The sequence below is a fragment of the Heterodontus francisci genome, chromosome 16, assembly GCF_036365525.1.
Source record: "Heterodontus francisci isolate sHetFra1 chromosome 16, sHetFra1.hap1, whole genome shotgun sequence".
Lineage (NCBI taxonomy): Eukaryota > Metazoa > Chordata > Chondrichthyes > Heterodontiformes > Heterodontidae > Heterodontus > Heterodontus francisci.
This window is the reverse complement of record NC_090386.1, coordinates 38,960,808-38,984,580: the sequence shown is the minus strand read 5'-3', so window position 1 is coordinate 38,984,580 and position 23,773 is coordinate 38,960,808. Positions and strand designations below refer to the sequence as shown.

The 23,773-nt window shown below is 53.0% G+C and overlaps 1 protein-coding gene across 1 annotated transcript in view; it reads right to left on the bottom strand.

Annotated features, from left to right (window-relative positions):
- The window catches only part of LOC137378262 (ankyrin repeat domain-containing protein SOWAHA-like), a 104,473-nt gene that overhangs the window by 68,368 nt on the left and 12,332 nt on the right, over window positions 1-23,773 (bottom strand). Inside the window, exon 2 of the mRNA XM_068048503.1 lies at window positions 12,626-12,687. Coding sequence (XP_067904604.1) covers window positions 12,626-12,687 — 62 coding nt within the window. The remainder of the gene's footprint in view (window positions 1-12,625; window positions 12,688-23,773) is intronic.

Here is a 23,773-nt window from a genome sequence, read left to right as displayed (position 1 = left end):
TGGAGCGGCAGAGGGAGGGGAAAGGGAGCGGCAGAGGGGAGGGAAAGGGAGCGGCAGAGGGAGGGAAGGGAGCGGCAGAGGAGGGAGGAGGGAGCGGCAGAGGAGGAGGAGGGAGCGGCGAGAGGGAGGGAGGGAGGGAGCGGGCGAGAGGGAGGGAGGGAGCGGGAAGTAGGGGGGAGCGGGAAGTAGGGGGGAGCGGGGAGCGGGGAGGGAGGGGAGCGGGCGAGCGGGAGGGAGGGGAGCGGGCGAGCGGGAGGGAGGGGAGCGGGCGAGCGGGAGGGAGGGGAGCGGGCGAGCGGGAGGGAGGGGAGCGGGCGAGGCGGGAGGGAGGGGAGCGGGCGAGCGGGAGGGAGGGAGCGGGAAGTAGGGGGGAGCGGGAAGTAGGGGGGAGCGGGAGGGAGGGAGGGGAGCGGGCGGGAGGGAGGGGAGCGGGCGGGAGGGAGGGAGGGGAGCGGGGCGAGCGAGCGGGAGGGGAGCGGGCGAGCGAGCGGGAGGGGAGCGGGCGAGCGAGCGGGAGGGAGGTAGCGGGCGAGCGAGCGGGAGGGAGGTAGCGGGCGAGCGAGCGGGAGGGAGGTAGCGGGCGAGCGAGCGGGAGGGAGGTAGCGGGCGAGCGGGAGGGAGGTAGCGGGCGAGCGGGAGGGAGGGTAGCGGGCGAGCGGGAGGGAGGTAGCGGGCGAGCGGGAGGGAGGTAGCGGGCGAGCGGGAGGGAGGTAGCGGGCGAGCGGGGAGGGAGGTAGCGGGGCGAGCGGGAGGGAGGTAGCGGGCGAGCGGGAGGGAGGTAGCGGGCGAGCGGGAGGGAGGTAGCGGGCGAGCGGGAGGGAGGTAGCGGGCGAGCGGGAGGGAGGTAGCGGGCGAGCGGGAGGGAGGTAGCGGGCGAGCGGGAGGGAGGTAGCGGGCGAGCGGGAGGGAGGTAGCGGGCGAGCGGGAGGGAGGTAGCGGGCGAGCGGGAGGGAGGTAGCGGGCGAGCGGGAGGGAGGTAGCGGGCGAGCGGGAGGGAGGTAGCGGGCGAGCGGAGGGAGGGATGGTTGGAGAGGGAGGGAGGGAGGGATGGTTGGAGAGGGAGGGAGGGAGGGATGGTTGGAGAGGGAGGGAGGGAGGGGGCGGGGGAGAGGGAGGGAGGGAGGGGGCGGGGGAGAGGGAGGGAGGGAGCGGGCGGGGGAGAGGGAGGGAGGGAGCGGGCGGGGGAGAGGGAGGGAGGGAGCGGGCGGGGAGAGGGAGGGAGGAGCGGGCGGGGGAGAGGGAGGGAGAGAGCGGGCGGGGGGAGAGGGAGGGAGGGAGAGAGCGGGCGGGGGAGAGGGAGGGAGGGAGAGAGCGGGCGGGGGAGAGGGAGGGAGGGAGAGAGCGGGCGGGGGAGAGGGAGGGAGGGAGAGAGCGGGCGGGGGAGAGGGAGGGAGGGAGAGAGCGGGCGGGGGAGAGGGAGGGAGGGAGAGAGCGGGCGGGGGAGAGGGAGGGAGGGAGAGAGCGGGCGGGGAGAGGGAGGGAGGGAGAGAGCGGGCGGGGAGAGGGAGGGAGGGAGAGAGCGGGCGGGGGAGAGGGAGGGAGGGAGAGAGCGGGCGGGGGAGAGGGAGGGAGGGAGAGAGCGGGCGGGGGAGAGGGAGGGAGGGAGAGAGCGGGCGGGGGAGAGGGAGGGAGGGAGAGAGCGGGCGGGGGAGAGGGAGGGAGGGAGAGAGCGGGCGGGGGAGAGGGAGGGAGGGAGAGAGCGGGCGGGGGAGAGGGAGGGAGGGAGAGAGCGGGCGGGGGAGAGGGAGGGAGGGAGAGAGCGGGCGGGGGAGAGGGAGGGAGGGAGAGAGCGGGCGGGGGAGAGGGAGGGAGGGAGAGAGCGGGCGGGGAGAGGGAGGGAGGGAGAGAGCGGGCGGGGGAGAGGGAGGGAGGGAGAGAGCGGGCGGGGGAGAGGGAGGGAGGGAGAGAGCGGGCGGGGGAGAGGGAGGGAGGAGAGCGGGCGGGGGAGAGGGAGGGAGGGAGAGAGCGGGCGGGGGAGAGGGAGGGAGGGAGAGAGCGGGCGGGGGAGAGGGAGGGAGGGAGAGAGCGGGCGGGGAGAGGGAGGGAGGGAGGAGAGCGGGCGGGGGAGAGGGAGGGAGGGAGAGAGCGGGCGGGGGAGAGGGAGGGAGGGAGAGAGCGGGCGGGGAGAGGGAGGGAGGGAGAGAGCGGGCGGGGGAGAGGGAGGGAGGGAGAGAGCGGGCGGGGGAGAGGGAGGGAGGGAGAGAGCGGGCGGGGGAGAGGGAGGGAGGGAGAGAGCGGGCGGGGGAGAGGGAGGGAGGGAGAGAGCGGGCGGGGAGAGGGAGGGAGGGAGAGAGCGGGCGGGGGAGAGGGAGGGAGGGAGAGAGCGGGCGGGGGAGAGGGAGGGAGGGAGAGAGCGGGCGGGGGAGAGGGAGGGAGGGAGAGAGCGGGCGGGGGAGAGGGAGGGAGGGAGAGAGCGGGCGGGGAGAGGGAGGGAGGGAGAGAGCGGGCGGGGGGAGAGGGAGGGAGGGAGAGAGCGGGCGGGGGGAGAGGGAGGGAGGGAGAGAGCGGGCGGGGGAGAGGGAGGGAGGGAGAGAGCGGGCGGGGGAGAGGGAGGGAGGGAGAGAGCGGGCGGGGGAGAGGGAGGGGAGGGAGAGAGCGGGGCGGGGGAGAGGGAGGGAGGGAGAGAGCGGGCGGGGGAGAGGGAGGGAGGGAGAGAGCGGGCGGGGGAGAGGGAGGGAGGGAGAGAGCGGGCGGGGGAGAGGGAGGGAGGGAGAGAGCGGGCGGGGGAGAGGGAGGGAGGGAGAGAGCGGCGGGGGAGAGGGAGGGAGGGAGAGAGCGGGCGGGGGAGAGGGAGGGAGGGAGAGAGCGGGCGGGGGAGAGGGAGGGGAGGGAGAGAGCGGGCGGGGGAGAGGGAGGGAGGGAGAGAGCGGGCGGGGGAGAGGGAGGGAGGGAGAGAGCGGGCGGGGGGAGAGGGAGGGAGGGAGAGAGCGGGCGGGGGAGAGGGAGGGAGGGAGAGAGCGGGCGGGGGAGAGGGAGGGAGGGAGAGAGCGGGCGGGGGAGAGGGAGGGAGGGAGAGAGCGGGCGGGGGAGAGGGAGGGAGGGAGAGAGCGGGCGGGGGAGAGGGAGGGAGGGAGAGAGCGGGCGGGGGAGAGGGAGGGAGGGAGAGAGCGGGCGGGGGAGAGGGAGGGAGGGAGAGAGCGGGCGGGGGAGAGGGAGGGAGGGAGAGAGCGGGCGGGGGAGAGGGAGGGAGGGAGAGAGCGGGCGGGGGAGAGGGAGGGGGAGAGAGCGGGCGGGGGAGAGGGAGGGAGGGAGAGAGCGGGCGGGGGAGAGGGAGGGAGGGAGAGAGCGGGCGGGGGAGAGGGAGGGAGGGAGAGAGCGGGCGGGGGAGAGGGAGGGAGGGAGAGAGCGGGCGGGGAGAGGGAGGGAGGGAGAGAGCGGGCGGGGAGAGGGAGGGAGGGAGAGAGCGGGCGGGGGAGAGGGAGGGAGGGAGAGAGCGGGCGGGGGAGAGGGAGGGAGGGAGAGAGCGGGCGGGGGAGAGGGAGGGAGGGAGAGAGCGGGCGGGGGAGAGGGAGGGAGGGAGGAGAGAGCGGGCGGGGGAGAGGGAGGGAGGGAGAGAGCGGGCGGGGGAGAGGGAGGGAGGGAGAGAGCGGGCGGGGGAGAGGGAGGGAGGGAGAGAGCGGGCGGGGGAGAGGGAGGGAGGGAGAGAGCGGGCGGGGGAGAGGGAGGGAGGGAGAGAGCGGGCGGGGGAGAGGGAGGGAGGGAGAGAGCGGGCGGGGGAGAGGGAGGGAGAGAGCGGGCGGGGGAGAGGGAGGGAGAGAGCGGGCGGGGGAGAGGGAGGGAGAGAGCGGGCGGGGGAGAGGGAGGGAGAGAGCGGGCGGGGGAGAGGGAGGGAGAGAGCGGGCGGGGGAGAGGGAGGGAGAGAGCGGGCGGGGGAGAGGGAGGGAGAGAGCGGGCGGGGGAGAGGGAGGGAGAGAGCGGGCGGGGGAGAGGGAGGGAGAGAGCGGGCGGGGGGAGAGGGAGGGAGAGAGCGGGCGGGGGAGAGGGAGGGAGAGAGCGGGCGGGGGAGAGGGAGGGAGAGAGCGGGCGGGGGAGAGGGAGGGAGAGAGCGGGCGGGGGAGAGGGAGGGAGGGAGAGAGCGGGCGGGGAGAGGGAGGGAGGGAGAGAGCGGGCGGGGGAGAGGGAGGGAGGGAGAGAGCGGGCGGGGGAGAGGGAGGGAGGGAGAGAGCGGGCGGGGGAGAGGGAGGGAGAGAGCGGGCGGGGGAGAGGGAGGGAGAGAGCGGGCGGGGGAGAGGGAGGGAGAGAGCGGGCGGGGGAGAGGGAGGGAGAGAGCGGGCGGGGGAGAGGGAGGGAGAGAGCGGGCGGGGGAGAGGGAGGGAGAGAGCGGGCGGGGGAGAGGGAGGGAGAGAGCGGGCGGGGGAGAGGGAGGGAGAGAGCGGGCGGGGGAGAGGGAGGGAGAGAGCGGGCGGGGGAGAGGGAGGGAGAGAGCGGGCGGGGGAGAGGGAGGGAGAGAGCGGGCGGGGGAGAGGAGGGAGGAGAGAGCGGGCGGGGGAGAGGGAGGGAGAGAGCGGGCGGGGGAGAGGGAGGGAGAGAGCGCGGGCGGGGGAGAGGGAGGGAGAGAGCGCGGGCGGGGGAGAGGGAGGGAGAGAGCGCGGGCGGGGGAGAGGGAGGGAGAGAGCGCGGGCGGGGGAGAGGGAGGGAGAGAGCGCGGGCGGGGGAGAGGGAGGGAGAGAGCGCGGGCGGGGGAGAGGGAGGGAGAGAGCGCGGGCGGGGGAGAGGAGGGAGAGAGCGCGGGCGGGGGAGAGGGAGGGAGAGAGCGCGGGCGGGGGAGAGGGAGGGAGAGAGCGCGGGCGGGGGAGAGGGAGGGAGAGAGCGGGCGGGGGAGAGGGAGGGAGAGAGCGGGCGGGGGAGAGGGAGGGAGAGAGCGGGCGAGCGGGAGGGAGGGATGGAGAGGGAGGAAGGGAGCGGGCGGGGGAGAGGGAGAGAGGATGCGGGCGGGCGGGAGGGAAGGAGGGAGCGGTGCGAGCGGGAGGGAGGGAGGGAGCGGGCGAGCGGCAGCGGGAGGAAGACAGCGGGCGAGCGGGAGGGAGGCAGCGGGCGAGCGGGAGGGAGAGAGGGAGGCAGCGGGCGAGAGGGAGGGAGGGATGGAGCGGGCGAGAGGGAGGGAGGGAGAGAGGGAACGGGCGAGCAGGAGGGAGGGAGAGAGGGAACGGGCGAGCAGGAGGGAGGGAGGGAGGGAGGAAACGGGCGAGCAGGAGGGAGGGAGGAAACGGGCGAGCAGGAGGGAGCGAGGAAACGGGCGAGCAGGAGGGAGGGAGGAAACGGGCGAGCAGGAGGGAGGAGGAAACGGGCGAGCAGGAGGGAGGGAGGAAACGGGCGAGCAGGAGGGAGGGAGGAAACGGGCGAGCAGGAGGGAGGGAGGAAACGGGCGAGTAGGAGGGAGGGAGGGAGGAAACGGGCGAGCAGGAGGGAGGGAGGGAGGAAACGGGCGAGCAGGAGGGAGGGAGGGAGGGAACGGGCGAGCAGGAGGGAGGGAGGGAGGGAACGGGCGAGCAGGAGGGAGGGAACGAGGGAACGGGCGAGCAGGAGGGAGGGAACGGGAGGGAGGGAACAGGCGAGCGGGAGGGGGCGGGAGGGAGGGAGGGAGGGAACGAGCAAGAGAGGGGTTGGGAGCAAGAGAGGGGTTGGGAAGGAGGGAGGAGCGGGACAGAGAGTCATAGAGTGATACAGCACTGAAACATACCCTTCGGCCCACCGAGTCAGTGCCGACCAACAACTACCCATTTATCCTAATCCTACATTAATCCCATATTCCCTACAATATCCCCACAATTCTCCTACCACCTACTTACACTAGGGGCAATTTACAAATCAACCTGCAAGTCTTTGGCTGTGGGAGGAAACCGGCGCACCCGGCAAAAACCCACGCGGTCACAGGGAGAACTTGCAAACCCCACACAGGCAGTACCCAGAACTGAATCCGGGTCATTCGAGCGGTAAGGTGCGTTGCTAACCACTGCGCCGCCCAGTGGGGGGAAGGGAGCGGGAGGCAGGGGGAAGGGAGCGGGAGGCGGGGGGAAGGGAGCGGAAGGCGGGGGGAAGGGAGCGGAAGGCGGGGGGAAGGGAGCGGAAGGCGGGGGGAAGGGAGCGGAAGGCGGGGGGAAGGGAGCGGAAGGCGGGGGGAAGGGAGCGGGGGCAAGGGAGCGGGAGGCGGGGGCAAGGGAGCGGGAGGCGGGGGCAAGGGAGCGGGAGGCGGGGGCAAGGGAGCGGGAGGCGGGGGCAAGGGAGCGGGAGAGGGGGATAGCGCACGCTTGCTTTCTCTCTGTCACGCGTGCGCGCTCCCTTCCCCTCTCTCCCCCGCTCTCTATCGCACGCGTGCGCGCTCCCTTCCCCTCTCTCCCCCTTCCCCTCTTTCTCTCTCTCTCTCTCTCTCTCTCTCTCTCGCACGCCGCGCGCCCTCTCTCGCTCTCCCCCGCGCTCCCCTCTCTCGCGCCACCTCCCCCTTTCTCGCTCTCGCACGCCCTCCCCCTCGCTCTCCCCCGCCCTCCCCCCTCGTTCTCACGCCCCCCTTGGTCTCGCGTGCGCCCTCGCTCGCCCGCCTTCCCCCTCCCTCTCGCTCGCACGTGCGCCCTCTCTCCCTCGCACGCCCCCTCCCTCTCCCTCGCACACCCTCCCCCTCGCTCGCTCGCCTTTCCCCCCCCCTCGCTTGCTCGCTCTCGCGTGCGCCCTCCCCCTTGCTCGCGCCCGCCCCCTCCCGCTCGTTCGCGCCTCGCCCCCTCCCCCTCCCTCTCGTCCCCCGCCCTCCCCCTCTCGCTCGCTCTCCCCCGCCCGCTCTCCCTCCCTCCCCTTCCCTCCCTCGCTCTCCCCCTCCCTCTTGCTCCCTCCCCTCCCCTCCCTTCCGCTCGCTCGCCCTCTCCCGCCCTTCCCCTCGCTCTCCCGCCCTTCCCCTCGCTCTCGTGCGCCCGCCCTTCCCTGTGGTCGGGCACACCCGCCCAAGAGCGAGGGGAAGGGCGCGCGCACGCGAGAGAGAGCAAGCGAGCGAGAGGAAACGAGAGGAAGAGGAAACGAGAGGAAGAGGAAACGAGAGGAAGAGGAAACGAGAGGAAGAGGAAACGAGAGGAAGAGGAAACGAGAGAGATACAGATAGAGAGATAGATATATATATATATATCTGGGCATTCTAGCACCTACATTTCTGAAGGTGCATGAGCAATGCCATGAAGCAATAGCTAGAGTCAATCGGTTGTTGGGGTGCATTTGTAGGACAATTGAGTAGAAACAAGATATACTATTTAGCCCTTGTTAGTGACAATGACCAGGCCTTACTTGGAATACTATGTCCAGTTTTGGTCTCCTCACATGGTGGGTGATTGAGGTTTTGGAAAGGGTGCAAATGAGGATCATTTGACTCATTCCCAGTGTAAAGCATCTTAGTTTTCAAGGTAGAATAAGAGAGTTGGGATGATACACTTTAGAGAAAAGTACAGGTAGGATTGATCTGATTGAGGTTTATAAGATGAAGGGAATAGGCTGTGTTCCAGTTGACAGTTTGTTTGAATTAACAGATTAGAGAGGATCAGGGCTCAGAATAAATTTTAAGGCCAAATCTACATTAGATGTCAGGAAGTGGTTCTTTTCCCAGAGAATAGTGGACCTCTGGAACAGGCTGCCATCTTGTGCACTGACCGCTGATTCACTGGATTCCTTCAAGCAAGAGTTGGACCCATTTCTGGCTGGGGTGGACATCACCTTTTACCAAAGGTAGTTAATTGCAGGAAATTCAGGGCCAGAGGGACCTCCTGGACTGGTTTCGACCAGATGGTCGAGACTTGTATTTCTCCAGAGTTTCATCCCCCAAATTGGCCTGGATCTTTAAACCGGTTTTCATCTCTTTCAGGAGATTACATGGTTTTTGGTGGTGTGGGAAGTGTATATATTAATGATACACAAGGCTTCGCAACAGTTGGAAAGAAAGAAAAAATACATGACTTATATAGCACCTTTCATGACAACCGGACATCTCAAAGCACTTTACAGCCGATGAAGTACTTTAGTGTAGTCACTGTTGTAAAGTAGGAAATGCAGCAGGCAATTTGCACACAGCAAGCTCTTCCAAAGAGCAATATGGTAATGACCAGATAATCTGTTTTTAGGATGTTGATTGAGGAATAAATATTGGCCAGAACACCGGAGATAACTCCCTTGCTCTTCTTGGAAATAGCGCCATGGGATCTTTTACATTCACCCAAGGTGGCAGATAGGGCCTCGGTTTAATATCGCATCAGAAAGACAGCACCTCTGGCAGTGGAATGTCACCCTTAATTTGCTGGATGGATCAGAGGGTCTTTACCTGTGTCATCTTTCGTATGTTCGGAACCACAACTTGAGATGAAATAGAACACCAAGATTTTGAACAACTTTAGCGTCAAGGCGATGGCCAGGGAGAGGGATAGAATCAGTGACAATGGGAGTTTGTGGTAGGGGACTAGAGAATGGCATCAGACTTCCCTATATTTAACTGGAGGTCATTATGGCTCATCCAAGACTGGAGAACTGGGGTACACAGTGACAGTGGAGAGAGAAGTGATAGAAAAGTAGAGCTTCGCATCATCAGGGCCCAAGTGGAAGCCAACCCAACATCTGCAGATGATCTTGCCTAGGCGAAGCATCTAGATAAGAAAGAAGAAGGGGCCAAGAGTTAATCCTTGTGGGATTGCTGCAAGGGCTGGGAGAGAAGGTACTATTGAAGATATTCTGGCTACAAGTGGACAGATAAGAATGGAATCAAGAAATATCAGTCCCACTGAGCTGCACGACAGGAAAGGCATTGGAGATGGATAATGTGATAAACCTTGCTAAAGACTGCGGAGATAAAAATTCACCACAGTCCCAGAGGATAACATGAGGGACAGAACCCGATTGTAGAACTGAAACATAGAGTTGCTGTAAAGATAAGCATGAATTTGGGAAATGACAAGAATTTCAAGGACTTTGGAAAGGAAAGGAAAATTGGAGATGGGTTGAATAATTTGCAAGGATTGAGGAACAGAAGTTGGATTTATTGAGTATGATGACAGCAGTTTTGAAAGGGGGGTGGTGGGGGAAATCATTCAAAAATTCAGCTGGGATGGGGCCAGGGAAGAAAACTGAATAATCAAGAGTTTAGTGGAAATGGGTCAAGGGATGAAGTGGGTCTCATGGACGTTGAGCACGCAGAGGGGATGGAATGAAACTGGTGAAATACATGGGATCAGAGTAGGGCAGGGGATACATGATGAGCGGTCAGTTTTGGTGGGCAAATGTAGGGGGAGGGGGAAGGGAAGCAGCAAAGGCAGCTGAAATTAGGTGATCTGATAAACAGGAAAAAGGCAGTGTCCTCAAAAATACACACACAGTTCAGTTAAGTGGTCAGAGTATTGCTGTTTTTAACATGGTACATTTCTCCTTTAAACTGCTTGCCTTATTCACCTCCTTATTGTACTTTATCTCTTCGCCATGCTGTACAAGTTAGCATACAACCAAGTAAGACAAGATGCCCAGTAGCAAATCTTGAGAAACAGAAGGGCAGCACTAAAAATCTCAGATGAATTAGAGTGCAGTCCCCACCACTTATAGTGGGTGCCTTTGTACAAAAGTGATTTGCCCGCTATATGTGATGGTCGGTATAATGAGGTAGTTAAAAATTAAAAATTACTAGAAAGGAGAGTTAAAGTTCATGCTGCAGCATGTGATAAATATAGTTGAAACAATAAAAACAAAAACAGCAGCTCTGCCAGTACCTGAACAAGAACAGATGAACTCATATTTTGGATGACTACACATCTGGACATTACTAGCTTTGTTATAAAACAACAATTATCCAACAAGTGGTTTAATTTGTTCCATTTAAGCTGATAGGCTATAGGTACCAATTCACTGGAGAGGTAAAATGGTTCCCTCTTTGCATTGGTCAGTTTGCCCAAAATAAACAGAGCACGCAAGACACTACAACCAGCAACTTTGAAATTGATGTTAATGCAAATGAATAATGGTTATCATTTTGTGGCTGATATAAGTGACTGCCTGTTTTAAATATGGATATTTTAACTGGCGGAGACGGTTTCCAGTCGAATGCATTTATTCCTTTGTTGGAAATTTCTGCACCCAGGTGGAACTACCTGCTTGTTGTACACATGTACAATACGTGAAATGCACTCAGCCTCACCATCAAGCACTCTCAGATCAAGTGAACAAAATGCAGTTTGAGTTGTTCTGCAAACCGCAATGGAACAGAACATCCTACTGCACTAACGTAATAATTTTACTTTCCTGTTCACGTATTTCTTTATTCTAAAATTGGAACTACAAACTTGCCAGATTGTCATCCAATTAAAGTGTGTAAAATCAGGACACAGTGACTGCTCCTAGAGTATAATTAACAGAATAACAAGCGGGTAAGATTGTTCAGAGATCAGTTATTTGAGATAATGACACTGGTGTAAAAAGAGAATTGATGGAATAAAAATGTAATAATTCTAAGTTACTGGTATTGTTCAATCTTGCACCGCACAGTTCAAACAGTACATGTCAATCACAGAAATATCAAGTTGTAGTGTTTTTAAAAGTATCACCTCCAGCTTTCTCCCTTCCTCTCCAGGAGGGGCTGACTCTGAGGGCGAATGTCATTCTCCCGCCGCTGGGAGTGGCGGTGGGCAAAGAAAATGGCAGCCCCCATGCACGGACCACCTTGCCGCTGCGATCTAGTGCGCAACAGCTCATTTCCATATGCAGGGCGGTCCACCCCCACCCCCCCCCAATCACATGGTTGGGCGGGCTTTACGACGCCAGCAATGGCATCAGCTGCCTCTGCGCAGGCTTTGGCGCCATTTTTAAAGAGCTGCCGGACCTGCACAGAGAGTACAAAGTTCAACCCCAGAACCCCCGCACTCCCACGACATTGTACATAAATGTGTGACCCGGCCCCCACCCCCACAATACACAGAAAATAAATTGTAGGCCCGTTTCCCTCCCCGCCATCCCCAACGCACAAAACACTTAAATGGAATAGTTGACCTCTTCCCCTCACAACTGCAAAAAGTGCAGCGGTCACCCCAACACTAGAAATGCAGAGTTGACCTAATTTCCCCATGCCCCCACAACAAACACTGAAATCCTAAGATCCCCCCTTCCCCACCTCAGCGGTGCCATCTTTCCTTGGATGGGAAAGCGAAGGTGCGTGAGTGCTGGCTGTTGCATGGCAGATGGTGGACAGCCGGTAAGATCGCGGGGAATGTTATGTTAATTTATTCATGTCCTTTATTTCAATATTTAAAGTTGGGTCCCATCACTAAGTGGCCGGTGGGGGGGGGGGGGGGGGACGCCATGGAGCCCCGCTGCCGCCAGGAAGATCGGGCCTGGCAATCCAAGCGTCAGGTTCCGTGGCAGGCTGCCGTGATCGTCCAGCCCGTACCCTCCCATGGAGACGGACGTCGAGAGCTCAACAAAATTCAGCCCTTACTCTGGTATGGTTGTACAAATGCAGGCACCCATCAATACCCTATTTCGTGAGAACTGGTATGCAATTCCCCTGAAGGGCTTCACATCCAAGTCTGATGTCCTCACCAGATGTTCACATATGCTTACGTGAAAGTGGGGGTGAGGGGGTGTGCAGATGGGGGGGGGGGAAATCACAACAATCAAGAGTTTTAGTCATTTGCCCCATTATCCCATGTAGCTTGGAGTCAAATTTGGTTTGATAACTCTCCTGTGAAGCAACTTGTTTTACGACATTAAAGGTGCTACATAATTGCAAGTTGCAGTTGTTTGTGTGGTTGTGGGGCTGGAGGAGATTAGGGATAAGGAGGGATGAAGCAAATGGAGGGATTTGAAAACCAGGATGACAATTTTTAAATTGAGGCGTTGTCAGACCAGGTTCCAACGTAGACCACTGAACACAGGTGCAATCGGTGAATAGGACCTGGGGCGAGTTAGGATACTGAAAGCAGAGTTCTGGATAAGCTCATTGATACAGGGTGCAAGTTGGGATGCTGGCCAATACAGCTTTGGAATAGTCTAATCTAGAGATAACAAAGGTGTGGATCTACTGCATTGACTGCCAATTGCGTTAACATTAGTCAACTTCGCACAGATGAGGAATCAAACCTGCACCTTTGGTGTGTAAATGAGCCTCGCAAACCATCAAAATCAGCCACCAGGAGATATCAGTACAGTACAGTACAGTAATGTGGTTGACTCTTAAATGCCCTCTGAAATGGCCTAGCAAGCCAGTCAGTTCAAGGCAATTAGGGATGGGCAATAAATGCTGGCCTAGCCAGTGAAGCCCACATCCTATAAATAAATTAAAAAATTCTTTGTTACAAATCTCAAAAATTTCAGTCCTGCTGAAATGAACATTCCTTGATACTAACTCTATGTAGATGCATCTAGAAGTAAAAGAAAAACAGAATCTATTGGTGTATGCTTAGCATCTTTTTGGATGCAAGCTTCTGCTACTATGCAAAATAATGCATTCACACACATTTAATGTCTTTTATGGATTTCCTGTACTGGTGTTGTATAGTTGATCATTTGCGTGTAACAATAAAGATTGGGTTCAGCTGGAAAGCACCAGCAGGCTCTGCAGATGTGTAAAAGAGGGAAAGGGAGAGAGAGAAATTTAAATTCATAATGAAGTCTAACCAAGACTTACATCTTCCTGCTTAACCAGGGCAATCTTGTTGACAATATCTTTGAAGACATCACGGTATTTAGCTGTGGAAAAGTAAAATTTATTTTAGTACTGCTTACACTGTAACTCCAACCTTAAACCTAGAACAATTATGCTAAAAAATAGTGAATAAGATTGCATAAATAGTGAAGCAAAGTTACGATATGGCTGACTTCATACAACAGACCAAAAAGAGTGTTATCAATGTCTTATCATTTGCCTACATCTTCCATATGAACTATCCTAATCTGACAATTTTTGCCACAGAAATTAACTGATCACATCTGATGCTATTTAAAATACATTGAAAGCAATTTCACCCTAAACAGGAGAGTTCTCAACAATAGGCGGCACAGTGGCGCAGTGGGTAGCACCGCAGCCTCACAGCTCCAGCGACCCGGGTTCAATTCTGGGTCCTGCCTGTGTGGAGTTTGCAAGTTCTCCCTGTGTCTGCGTGGGTTTCCTCCGGGTGCTCTGGTTTCCTCCCACATGCCAAAGACTTGCAGGTTGCTAGGTTAATTGGTCATTATAAAGTGCCCCTAGTATAGGTAGGGAAATATAGGGACAGGTGGGGATGTGGTAGGAATATGGGATTAGTGTAGGATTAGTATAGATGGGTGGCTGATGGTCGGCACAGACTCGGTGGGCCGAAGGGCCTGTTTCAGTGCTGTATCCCTAAACTAAAAGAACAGAAAGATCGAGGGTGCAGATACACAAATCTTCAAAAATGACAGTACAGGTTCAATGCCTCTAAAGGGGCAAATGGAACATTAGATTTTGTAATTAAGGGCACTGAGTATAAAAATCAATAAGCTGAATTTGCACAAGACATTGGTTAAGCCACAAATGGAGTGTTGTATGCAGTTCTGGTACTCAATTATATGAAAGATATTAGAGACATACAAAGGTTCATGAGAATGTTAGCAGGAATAAAATTACAGAAGAAAGGCTCAAAAGAGAAAACAACTGGGGTTTTTCCACTGGAGCAGAGATGTTTATGGGTTAACTACTCCAAGGCACAGCACATTTATACACCAATGTGAACTACCATCTGACCTGCTCCAATGTGTGTAAAACAAATAACTATAATATAAAAATTTGATGGCTGAAGATACCTTCTAAATGGTAAAGGTGTGAAGGCCCATGAAGCAAACTAAGAAGGGAGAAGAAATGATCACTGTCGGAGGATCTGAAAATGTTTCAGCACTACCCAGGTTATAGTTGATTTAATCCTGTCATAATGCAGCTACAGGGTGTTTCATTTCAAAGTGTGCTGTCATCCTCATGTGAAATGCAGTGATTAAAAATACAGAACCCAAACTTAAGAGCTTTATATAAAAAAAACTTTTCCTTTAAAAAGTGTGCTGCAAAATGGCCACTGAAGGTCAAACGACCTGGCCCTGTATATTCAAACTATCCTTCTGTCCGCTAAGGACAAAAGGATATATCCCAAGCTCAGAGGTGTCAAATAAATCCATCCTGAATCCATCGAGACATTTTTAAATTGAATGGATTCTTCTGAAACAAAGGTGGTGTGAAGTAGCCACATCCTGGTCCATTGTTGGTCACCACTGGGAGTGGGCTCTGCATCTTCCAACAGAGGCAACACGTGACAGACTTTTACCTTAAAGGGTAGCTCTCTGGAGTGAGAAAAGAGATCAGAACAAACATCTCCAAAGCCTGTCCAGTCAAGAGCTATGAGAGACCCAGTAAAAAGCCAAAGACCCCTGTTGTGAACTCTACACTTCAACTTGTTGCAGCAGAGAACTGAAAGTGTTCCCCATCTCCAGATTAAAAAGTCTCAACCACCAGACAAACCTACAAACAACCCAAGCCTGCAACTTTAAAAGAGAAATTGACCTCAGAAGGTTCAACGGGTTTACCGTGAATTCCAAACACCTAGCTCACTTCAAACAACTTCCCTTTTTCCTATTTATCTATTCTTGTGTGTGCGCGTGCGCACACGAATGAATGTGTGTGTGGGTACGGTAGCAATCATTTCGGGAATGAATATTGCTCAATAAATAGCTAATCTTCTGTTTTAAACCTAATAGAAAACCTGTCACTGTCCACCTGTCAAATAAAAGAAGGGATTAAAACCCAAGTAACAAAAACACTTGCTGCGGTCAGCTAGGACATGAATGGTGGGAATCATCCACACCCTTTACCACCTGGCTGCAACAGTAGTCTTGCATGACAGCAGTATATCCATGTTTCTGCAAGAAAGCCACTCAGACCCTCTCCTTTCACACAGCTTGACTGTTGGTAGGACTCTCATCTGAGTCACAAGGTTCTACATTCAAGTGCCATTTGTTACGACCAGGTGACAAAGAGGTCTAGTGGTCCCTTTCTGCCTTCACCTGGTCTTACTGTAACAGGGTTTTATTTTTAAACACACTGTTTTTAGCTCCCCCTTGGTGAATCCTTGTTCACTGCTTTCCAATTATAAGGAAAGAAATGAGCAGAAACAGGCTTTCTTAGGTTTAAAGAAAAGTGAAATTTATTAAACTTAAACTCTAATTTGGTTAACGCCTATGGATACATGGCGCACCCACACTGGCATGCATACACGATACACACATGCAGATAGGGACCGAAAAAAAATAAATAAAGTGGAAACGTTTGAGGCAATCTCTGAGGAGGTTTTTTTGTTACTGTGCTTCGTGCTCGCATTAGAGTCCTTGATTGAAGATATGGTCTTGCTTTTCGTTGGGGCCCAGTATTCTTCTGAAACCTTGTTCACTGTAGGAGACTTTTCTCTCTTGGGGTTCACGTCTCTTCAGTGGGTTTTGGAGTCCTGTGAGAAAGAGATGGGAGCAGACAGGCAAGTCTTTTCATTCCTGGAGCATTCTGCTTTCTGCCAGTTCAAACACTATCTCTACAACTTAAAACTCTCCAAGTTGGCCTGCAGGGTGGTCACATGAATGACTGGGTTGACCAGGTTGGTTCTGTGTATTGTAAGGGAGCAGGGGATAGCTCCTTTGTTCCAACGCTGTCTGCTAATATGCAAAAATGTCTTTCCAGCCAGTGGGCCCGGCAACCGCTTGCAACGGGCCTTCTCTTCCTCCCAGCAACAATTTGAAATTTAATGTTCTTGTGGCAAAATTAATGTGCCTCATTCTTGGCAGGTGGGGGCCTGCGTGACACTGCCATACACAGGGGAATGAAATGCGATTTTGAAAAAGATACAGAAAACCATGCATTTCTCTCATTCATTCCCAATCATTCATAAATCTTAAAGCTTATTAAAATTGTCTTTTCTGTGTGCCAGGTCTGCTTTAATTTCCCCTTTTTGGCATCCCAGTAACCATGTGGTTCTTTGGGGATGTTTTTCTTCAGTGTGCCCATTGCCATGACTGCCGAGGGTCTTTGTTCCTGTTGAGGTCATTTTTTTTTTCTCTCAGGAGAGGTAGTAGTGGGCGGGTCTATCCTGAACTCTCTTTCAGTGCTTTCCTGAGTCAGGCAAAGGCTTTTGACTTCAGGTAATGGGTGGTTCCCTTTTCCTGACTGTGGGGGAGGATTCTTTGTTAATCTCCTCTTTGTTTTCTGGGACTCTCCTGCCTACAGGTATTGGTGCTGATACTACACTACCCTGTGGCACTTTGACTAGGTGAGGCATCACCCTCACTGTTTCTGTGCCTTCTAGAGCTCTTTCTTTGTCTCTGCAGGTTCCTGTAAATGCTGTTAGCAACTCTGGTGGGGTGCTTCTAGAGTCTGCATTTACGTAGAAGGATATGGGGCCTAACTTTTCAAATTTTACGGGTTTGGCTGACACTAGGGAGTTTTCATCCGGGATTCCTCCCAAACTTCCTTTAATCTGCCCTCCTGGTCACTTTTTCCCTTTCCCTGTTGAACCATTTGCCAGCCTTGTGCCTGGCTGTCCCCTTTTGTTCTTGGCAGAGGTCCCTTACAGTTCACCAGCCCTCTGCTAAAGGGTCCTGCAAACACTGGTACAGGACTTAGGGGTGCAGGTTCTACTATAGGGTGGTGTTTCCCTCAACCTGGCACATGCGACAGCTCTTGCAGTACTCCACCACATCTTAGTGGAGTTCTGACCAGTCAAACTGCTGTCTTATGCGAGCTACAGTCTTTCGGATACCGGCATGTACAGCCACTGCAGTCTCATGGGCCCATCTTAATATTTCTCCCCGGGATATCTGCCACACCACTAACTGGTGAACCTCTGTCCACTCCTTGCCCTCAGGTCTATGAGGAGAACTCCATTTCCTCATCAGTACCTCATTCTTTAAATAGTAACAATCAGGGACTCCCTCTGCTTCACCCTCAGACTGGGCAGTCTGTCCTAACTCTCTCAATATTGGGTTGGCTTGCTGAGTTTCAGCTAGGGAAAATCCAATTAATTCATTCCCTGGGTCTCCTAACTTTCCAAAGAAAGTCTCAGACAGGCAGACTGCATGCTCATCTGCCTGCAGTGCCAATGCAGTCTCCTCTGGGGGAGCTGGTTTGATCATGGCCTGATCCACTTCACATTCAGGGAAATTGCAGGGGACCATCTCCTGCCACTGCCCCATCTCTCAGACCTCCTGCGGTCTTTCTACTGGGGGGGGGGGGGGGCTACCACCTTCACCCCCGCCAGATCATTACCTAGGAGGTCAACCCCGTCCACAGGCAAACGAGGAACAATCCCTACAGACACCAGTCCCGAAACTAGGTTGCACTCCAGGTGCACCCAGTGTACAGGTACAGGCATACACTGCCCTCCAATACTGTTCACCATCATTTTGGCGTTCACTGCATTCTCTGGGGGAAAGGTCAGGCCTTTTCCCAGTAAAAGGGATCTACTGGCCCGTGTCCCTGAGCATTACTATGGGCTTGCTTGCCCCACTCGAGGGGTATGGGGGTTACTTTGAGAATCCTATTGATATGGGAATTCTATGAGCTTTTCCCTGCACTGGCCGTAGTGAGCTTCCTTGGTTGCACTCTTACTGCAGTTAAAGCCACAGCTAGTTCGGCTTGTTATGACCAGGTAACAAAGGTGTCTAAGGGCCTTTTACTGTCTTCACCTGGTCGTATTGTAGCAGGGTTTGATTTTAAACACACAGTGTTTTGAGCTCCCCCTTTGTGAATCCTTGTTCACAGCTTTCCAATTATAAGGCAAAGAAATGAGCACACCAGGTTTTCTTTAGGTTTAAAGAAGAAAAGTGACATTTATTAAACCTTAAACGTAAACTCGAATACGGTTAACCCCTACGGATATACGACATGCGCACTCTAGCATGCACATGGACAGAAGAGAGAAGAAAAACAAAACTGAGAGATTTGAGGCAGTCTCTTGTTACTGTTTCTGTGGTTCCAGCTCGCTGTAGAGTGCTTGATTGTAGACAGCTCTTACTTTTTGTTGAGGCCCTGTATTTTTCTTAAACTTTGTTCACTGTAGGAGACTTTTTTCTCTTGGGGTTCATATGTCTTCAATGGTTTCCGAAGCTGAGAGCGAGATGAAAGCAAACAGGAAAGAGGTCTTCTCAGTCCAGGAGAAAAGTGCTTTCAGAGTTCAAAATTCTGTTGGAAATTCAAATTCAAAAAAACTCCAAGTCATGTGACCAAACTGGCTCGGCTACTTCTGATTGTGTATTCAGCCATCTTAGTAGTTAACATGGAATGCTTCAATGTCTGGTAATCAAAAGTCTATTGTGGATTAAATTAGAGCAGGGAATAGCTCCTTTGTCCTTTGAAGTACTTGTCTGTTGATATGCTAATGTCTCCAGCCAAAGTCTCCAATTATTTTTTAAGGTAAGTTCTTTCTTCACCATCAGCAGTTTAAAATCAATGTTCATGTGGCAAAGTTAATTTTCCTCATTCTTGGCAGATGGGTGGCTTGCCTGACATGCTGTGCATTCCATCAGGGTCCCTTCACTGAACGGGTGTGCCCTAATCAACCCTACCGGTTTTCCCTTTAGTTTCCAGCAGTCAGCTTTTAAATGCCCTGCTTTATTACAATGGAAGCACACAGGTCTCCAGATCTCACTCTTGCTCATAGCACCTTCCTTTTTGGCTGGAGGAGGGCCCCCGGTGTCTCCTGCTTTCCTTTCTCCCCCAGGACTGTTTGGGCAGATATCACCTTCCCACCCTTTCTCCTTTTCGGATTTGTGGGGGTGATTAGGAAAGGTTCTCCCCGGGAAACCGACTTATAAATTAAAGCAAACGCATCAGCCAGAACGGCTGCTGGCCAGGCTCTCTGAACCAACTGCATGGGTCTTTATGGATAGTGGGAGAGAGTATTTAAATTCCTCGAACAGAACAACTTCCCTGAGATTCTAATAGCTGAGCTATACTTTAAGAGCCCTCAGCCACTGGTCAAAAGCCAGCTGCTTACTTCTTTCCAACTCCAGATAAGTTTGATTAGCTTGCTTTTTGAGGGTTGTAAACTTTTGGCGATAGGCTTCGGGTACTAATTCATATGCCCCGAGGATATTATTTTTGGTCAGTTCATAATTTGATAAACTCTCATCTGGCAACAGGGAATAAACCTCATGGGCTTTTCCAGTTAGATTGCTTTGTGGTAAAAGAGATCAGGTCTCAGTTGGCCATTTTAGCTGCCTTGCCAGTTTCTCAAAAGAAAAAAAATGTCTCCATATCTTCCTCATTGAATTTTGAAATTAGTTGAGCAAGTTTTAGCAATCTTGTACCCAGCCCTGAATTATGCTCCTTCATATTGGCCATGTTTTCATTGGGGTTACTCTGTCACCCTCTAGTTAACTCAAGCTGCTTCAACTCTCTTTCTTTGCATTTTTTCTGGAATTTTTTTCTCTCTCTCGTTCCTTCTCCTGTCTTTCTCTCTCTTCTCTCTCTTTTTCTTCATGTTCCTTCTGGAAGGCTCTCTCTTTCTCCCTCTCCTGTCCCCATCTTTCTCTTCTCTTTCCCAGTCTTCTATTTCGGGTTTCCTTTGTTCCAATTATATTTTTGCGAGCAGTACCCTGTCTGTGTCTGCTTCTAACCCTGTTTCTGCTTCTTCAGCTTCAAGGGAAAAATGGTTGGCCACTAGCCTTAGGAGTTCAGACCTCCTAGCCTTGCCACATACAGTGATCCCACACTGTTCAGCCATTTTCCTCAACTTCTCCATATCCCAAGGTACTTCACCCTGGCTTGGGGAGCTACTAGCTTCAGTTGCAGACATGTTAGTATTCAATCACACACAACCACAAGAAAACCTGTATTGAAAACTTGCTCTTTTTGATTGGGAACAATTTGGCTTCCCACATCCAATTTCTCTCGTTTGTCTGTGGGTCAATTCCAGACGCTAGCACCCAAATTTCTGTTACGACCAGGTGCAAATGAAGTCTAGGGGTCCCTTTCTGCCTTCACCTGGTCTTACTGTAACAAGGTTTTATTTTTAAACTCACTGTTTTTAGCTCCCCCTTGGTGAATCCTTGTTTACCACTTTCCAATTATAAGGCAAGTAATGAGCATAAATAGGCTTTCTTAGGTTTAAAGAAGCAAAGAGAAATTTATTAAACTTAAACTCTAATTCATTTGTAACAGACCTGCTCTTCTTCCAAGCAACAATTTGAAATTTAATGTCCATTGGGCAAAATTAATGTACCTCATTCTTGGCAGGTGGGGGCCTGCATTAAAAGTCAGCACATAATCTAGGCGCCCATTTTAGCACACTATTGAGGACGGACTGAATTTCTGATGAGACCTTAATGCAAGGGTACATCTGTCTGTTCAAATGGAGCAGAGTGCTCCCTGTGCCCTAGCCAACATTTCTCTCTCAACCACCAGCAAAAAGAAAAATGAACTATTCACTCACGCATTCAGTTGCTATTTGTGGAACCTTGATAACTACAAACTGGTGACCACACTTGACATAATAACAGTGACTATTTTATAAATTCAGTGAATGTGAAGTGTCCTGGAATGCCTGAAGGAAGTGATAAGGTGTTATATAACTGGAAATGGTTTCTTTAGTTTAGATCATGGGACAGTTCCATACATTGGCTCTCTTACTCCAGCAGCAAAATTGCAGACCATATATTTGTCTAGTGTAATCATAAATTAGTGAGAAAATATAGTTGATACATCAGAAATTAGATCATATATCACCCTTTGTATCAAGGGAATATATCTGCAAGAGCAAAACAGACATTTAAGGGCATTAAAAATATAGGAGGATGCTATAGTGGGAGATCTGGTAGACCAGAGATAAGCTTTGCTGGGACAAATCACAGTTTTTCTTCCTTCCCTTTTTTAATAGTCTAATGTGAAAATAGGCAGAATCTCTTGTTTCTCTAAAATTGGGCCAGATATCATAAAGAAGACTCCATGAAATGCTAAAAAGGTTGCAGATATGCACTGCCTGCAATACAAGCTGACTGAACACTTCAGTGTCTGCAATGAATGGATTGCAACACTGGCTAATAAAACTTCATCGTCACAAGGCTATAAACAGTATCCAAATCACACGCAGCTTCCACAGTGCAGACTGCGACACTGACCACTCCCTGGTGTGCAGCAAAGTTAGACTCAAAGCAAAGAAGCTACATCACTCCAAGCAGAAGGGCCGTCCACGCATCAACACTAACAGAATTTCTTATCCACAGTTGTTACATAAGTTTCTAAATTCACTTGAAAAAGCCCTTCAAAACACTCCTACAGGGGATGCAGAGACCAAGTGGGCCCACATCAGCAATGACCACCTATGACAAATGTGGGAAGCAGAATACGGACTGGTTTCAATCTCACTTTGAAGAGCTGGAACCTGTCATAACTACAAGAAAACCCCCAGCGAGTTAACATCCGTAGCACTTAGAGCAGCCAGAAGCACCTCAAAGAACAGCCAGGCGCTGTGCAAATGACTACTGGCAACACCTATGCAGTTGTATTCAGCTGGCCTCCAACACTGGAAACATCAGAGGAATGTATGATGGCATTAAGAGAGCTTTTGGGCCAACCATCAAGAAGATTACCGCCCCCCCACTCCCCTCAAGTCTAAATCAGGGGACACGATCACTGACCAACGCAAGCAAATGTTATCACCGAGACCACCCTCAATGTAGCCCAGTCTCTCTGCCAATATCATCACCCTCCATAAGAACAAGGGTGACCGCAGTGACTGCAACAACTACCCTGGAATCTCCCTGCTCAGCATAGTGGGGAGAGTCTTCGCTGAAGTAGTTTTAAACAGATTCCAGAAGCTGGCTGACCATGTCTACCCTGAGGCACAGTGTGGCTTTCGAGCAGAGCGATCGACCATTGACATGCTGTTCTCCCTTCGCCAGCTACAGGAGAAATGCCGCGAACAACAGATGCCCCTCTACCGTTGCTTTCATAGATCTCACCAAAGCCTTTGACCTAGTCAGCAGACGTGGTCTCTTCAGACGACTAGCAAAGCTCGAAGTCCACCTAAGCTACTAAGTATCATCACCTCATTCCATGACGATACGAAAGGCACAATTCAGCATAGTGGTGCCTCATCAGACCCCTTTCCTATCCTGGGTGGCATGAAACAGGGCTGTGTTCTCGTACCTACACTGTTTGGGATCTTCTTTGTCCTGCTGCTCTCACATGTGTTCAAATCTTCAGAAAAAGGAATTTTCCTCCACACAAGGTCAGATGGCAGGTTGTTCAACCTTGCCCGTCTTAGAGCGAAGACCAAAGTACGGAAGGTCCTCATCAGGGAGCTCCTCTTTGCTGACGATGCTGCATTAACATTCCACACAGAAGTTTGTCTGCAGAGACTCATCGACAGGATTGCGGCTGCCTGCAACGAATTTGACCTAACCATCAGCCTCAAGAAAATGAACATCATGGGACAGGATGTCAGAAATGCTCCATCCATCAATATCGGCGACCACGCTCTGGAAGTGGTTCAAGAGTTCACCTACCTAGGCTCAACTATCACCAGTAACCTGTCTCTCGATGCAGAAATCAACAAGCGCATGGGAAAGGCGTCCACTGCTATGTCCAGACTGGTCGAGAGAGTGTGAGAAAATGGCGCACTGACACGGAACACAAAAGTCCGAGCGTATCAAGCCTGTGTCCTCAGTACCTTGCTCTACAGCAGCGAGGCTTGGACAACGTATGCCAGCCAAGAGCAACGTCTCAACTCATTCCATCTTCGCTGCCTCCGGAGAATCCTTGGCATCAGGTGGCAGGACCGTATCTCCAATGCAGAAGTCCTCCAGGTAGCCAACATCCCCAGCATATACACCCTACTGAGCCAGCAGCGCTTGAGATGGCTTGGCCACGTGAGCCGCATGGCAGGGATTCCCAAGGACGTCCATGTCTCCACTTTAAAGACGTCTGCAAACGCGACATGAAGTCCTGTGACATTGACCACAAGTCATGGGAGTCAGCTGCCAGTGATCGCCAGAACTGGCGGACAACCATAAAGGCGGGGCTAAAGAGTGGCGATTCGAAGAAACTTAGCAGTTGGCAGGAAAAAAGACAGAAGTGCAAGGAGAGAGCCAACTGTGTAACAGCCCCGACAACCAATTTTATCTGCATGAAGCATCTCTGGCAGTCATTTAACATTTAAAGAAACAGAAGGAATTCATCCTGGATCTGGGTCACTGGATCTTTTAAGAATATATAAAAGCCCAACTGGCCAAAATTCCTGTATTTGTCACATCTAACCCTGAATAATAAACTCTGATTCTTCTAGGACCTTTTCTCACAAAAAGAGACAGTTTCCCTTTCTTTTCAAGTTGTACATTTGCTCTTGCACATTATAGACTTGCTTCTGCATTACTGTTGCCTAGAAACATAATCAATCCAAGAAAAAACAAGTAGCACTGAAAATGGACTGATCCATTTAGCATAAGCATTGCAACGTCCATGTCAATTAATCAGTTTAACTGTGCTATAACAGGGATACAAAAACTCCTTGATGATTGGAGCTATGTTATCTACCGTCAGGAAATTACTAGAGTCTTTAATTAAGGATAGGGTGACTGAACACCTTGAAAATTGCCCGCTGATCAGAGAGACAGAATGGATTTGTAAAGGGTAGGTCATGCCTGACAAAGCAGATTGAATTTTTTGAACAGGTAACTGAACTAGTGGACAGAGAAATGTTTATGGATGTTGTTTATATGGACTTCCACAAGGTATTTGATAAAGTCCCTCATTAGAGACTCCTAGCTAATGCTAAAGCTCATGAAATTGAGA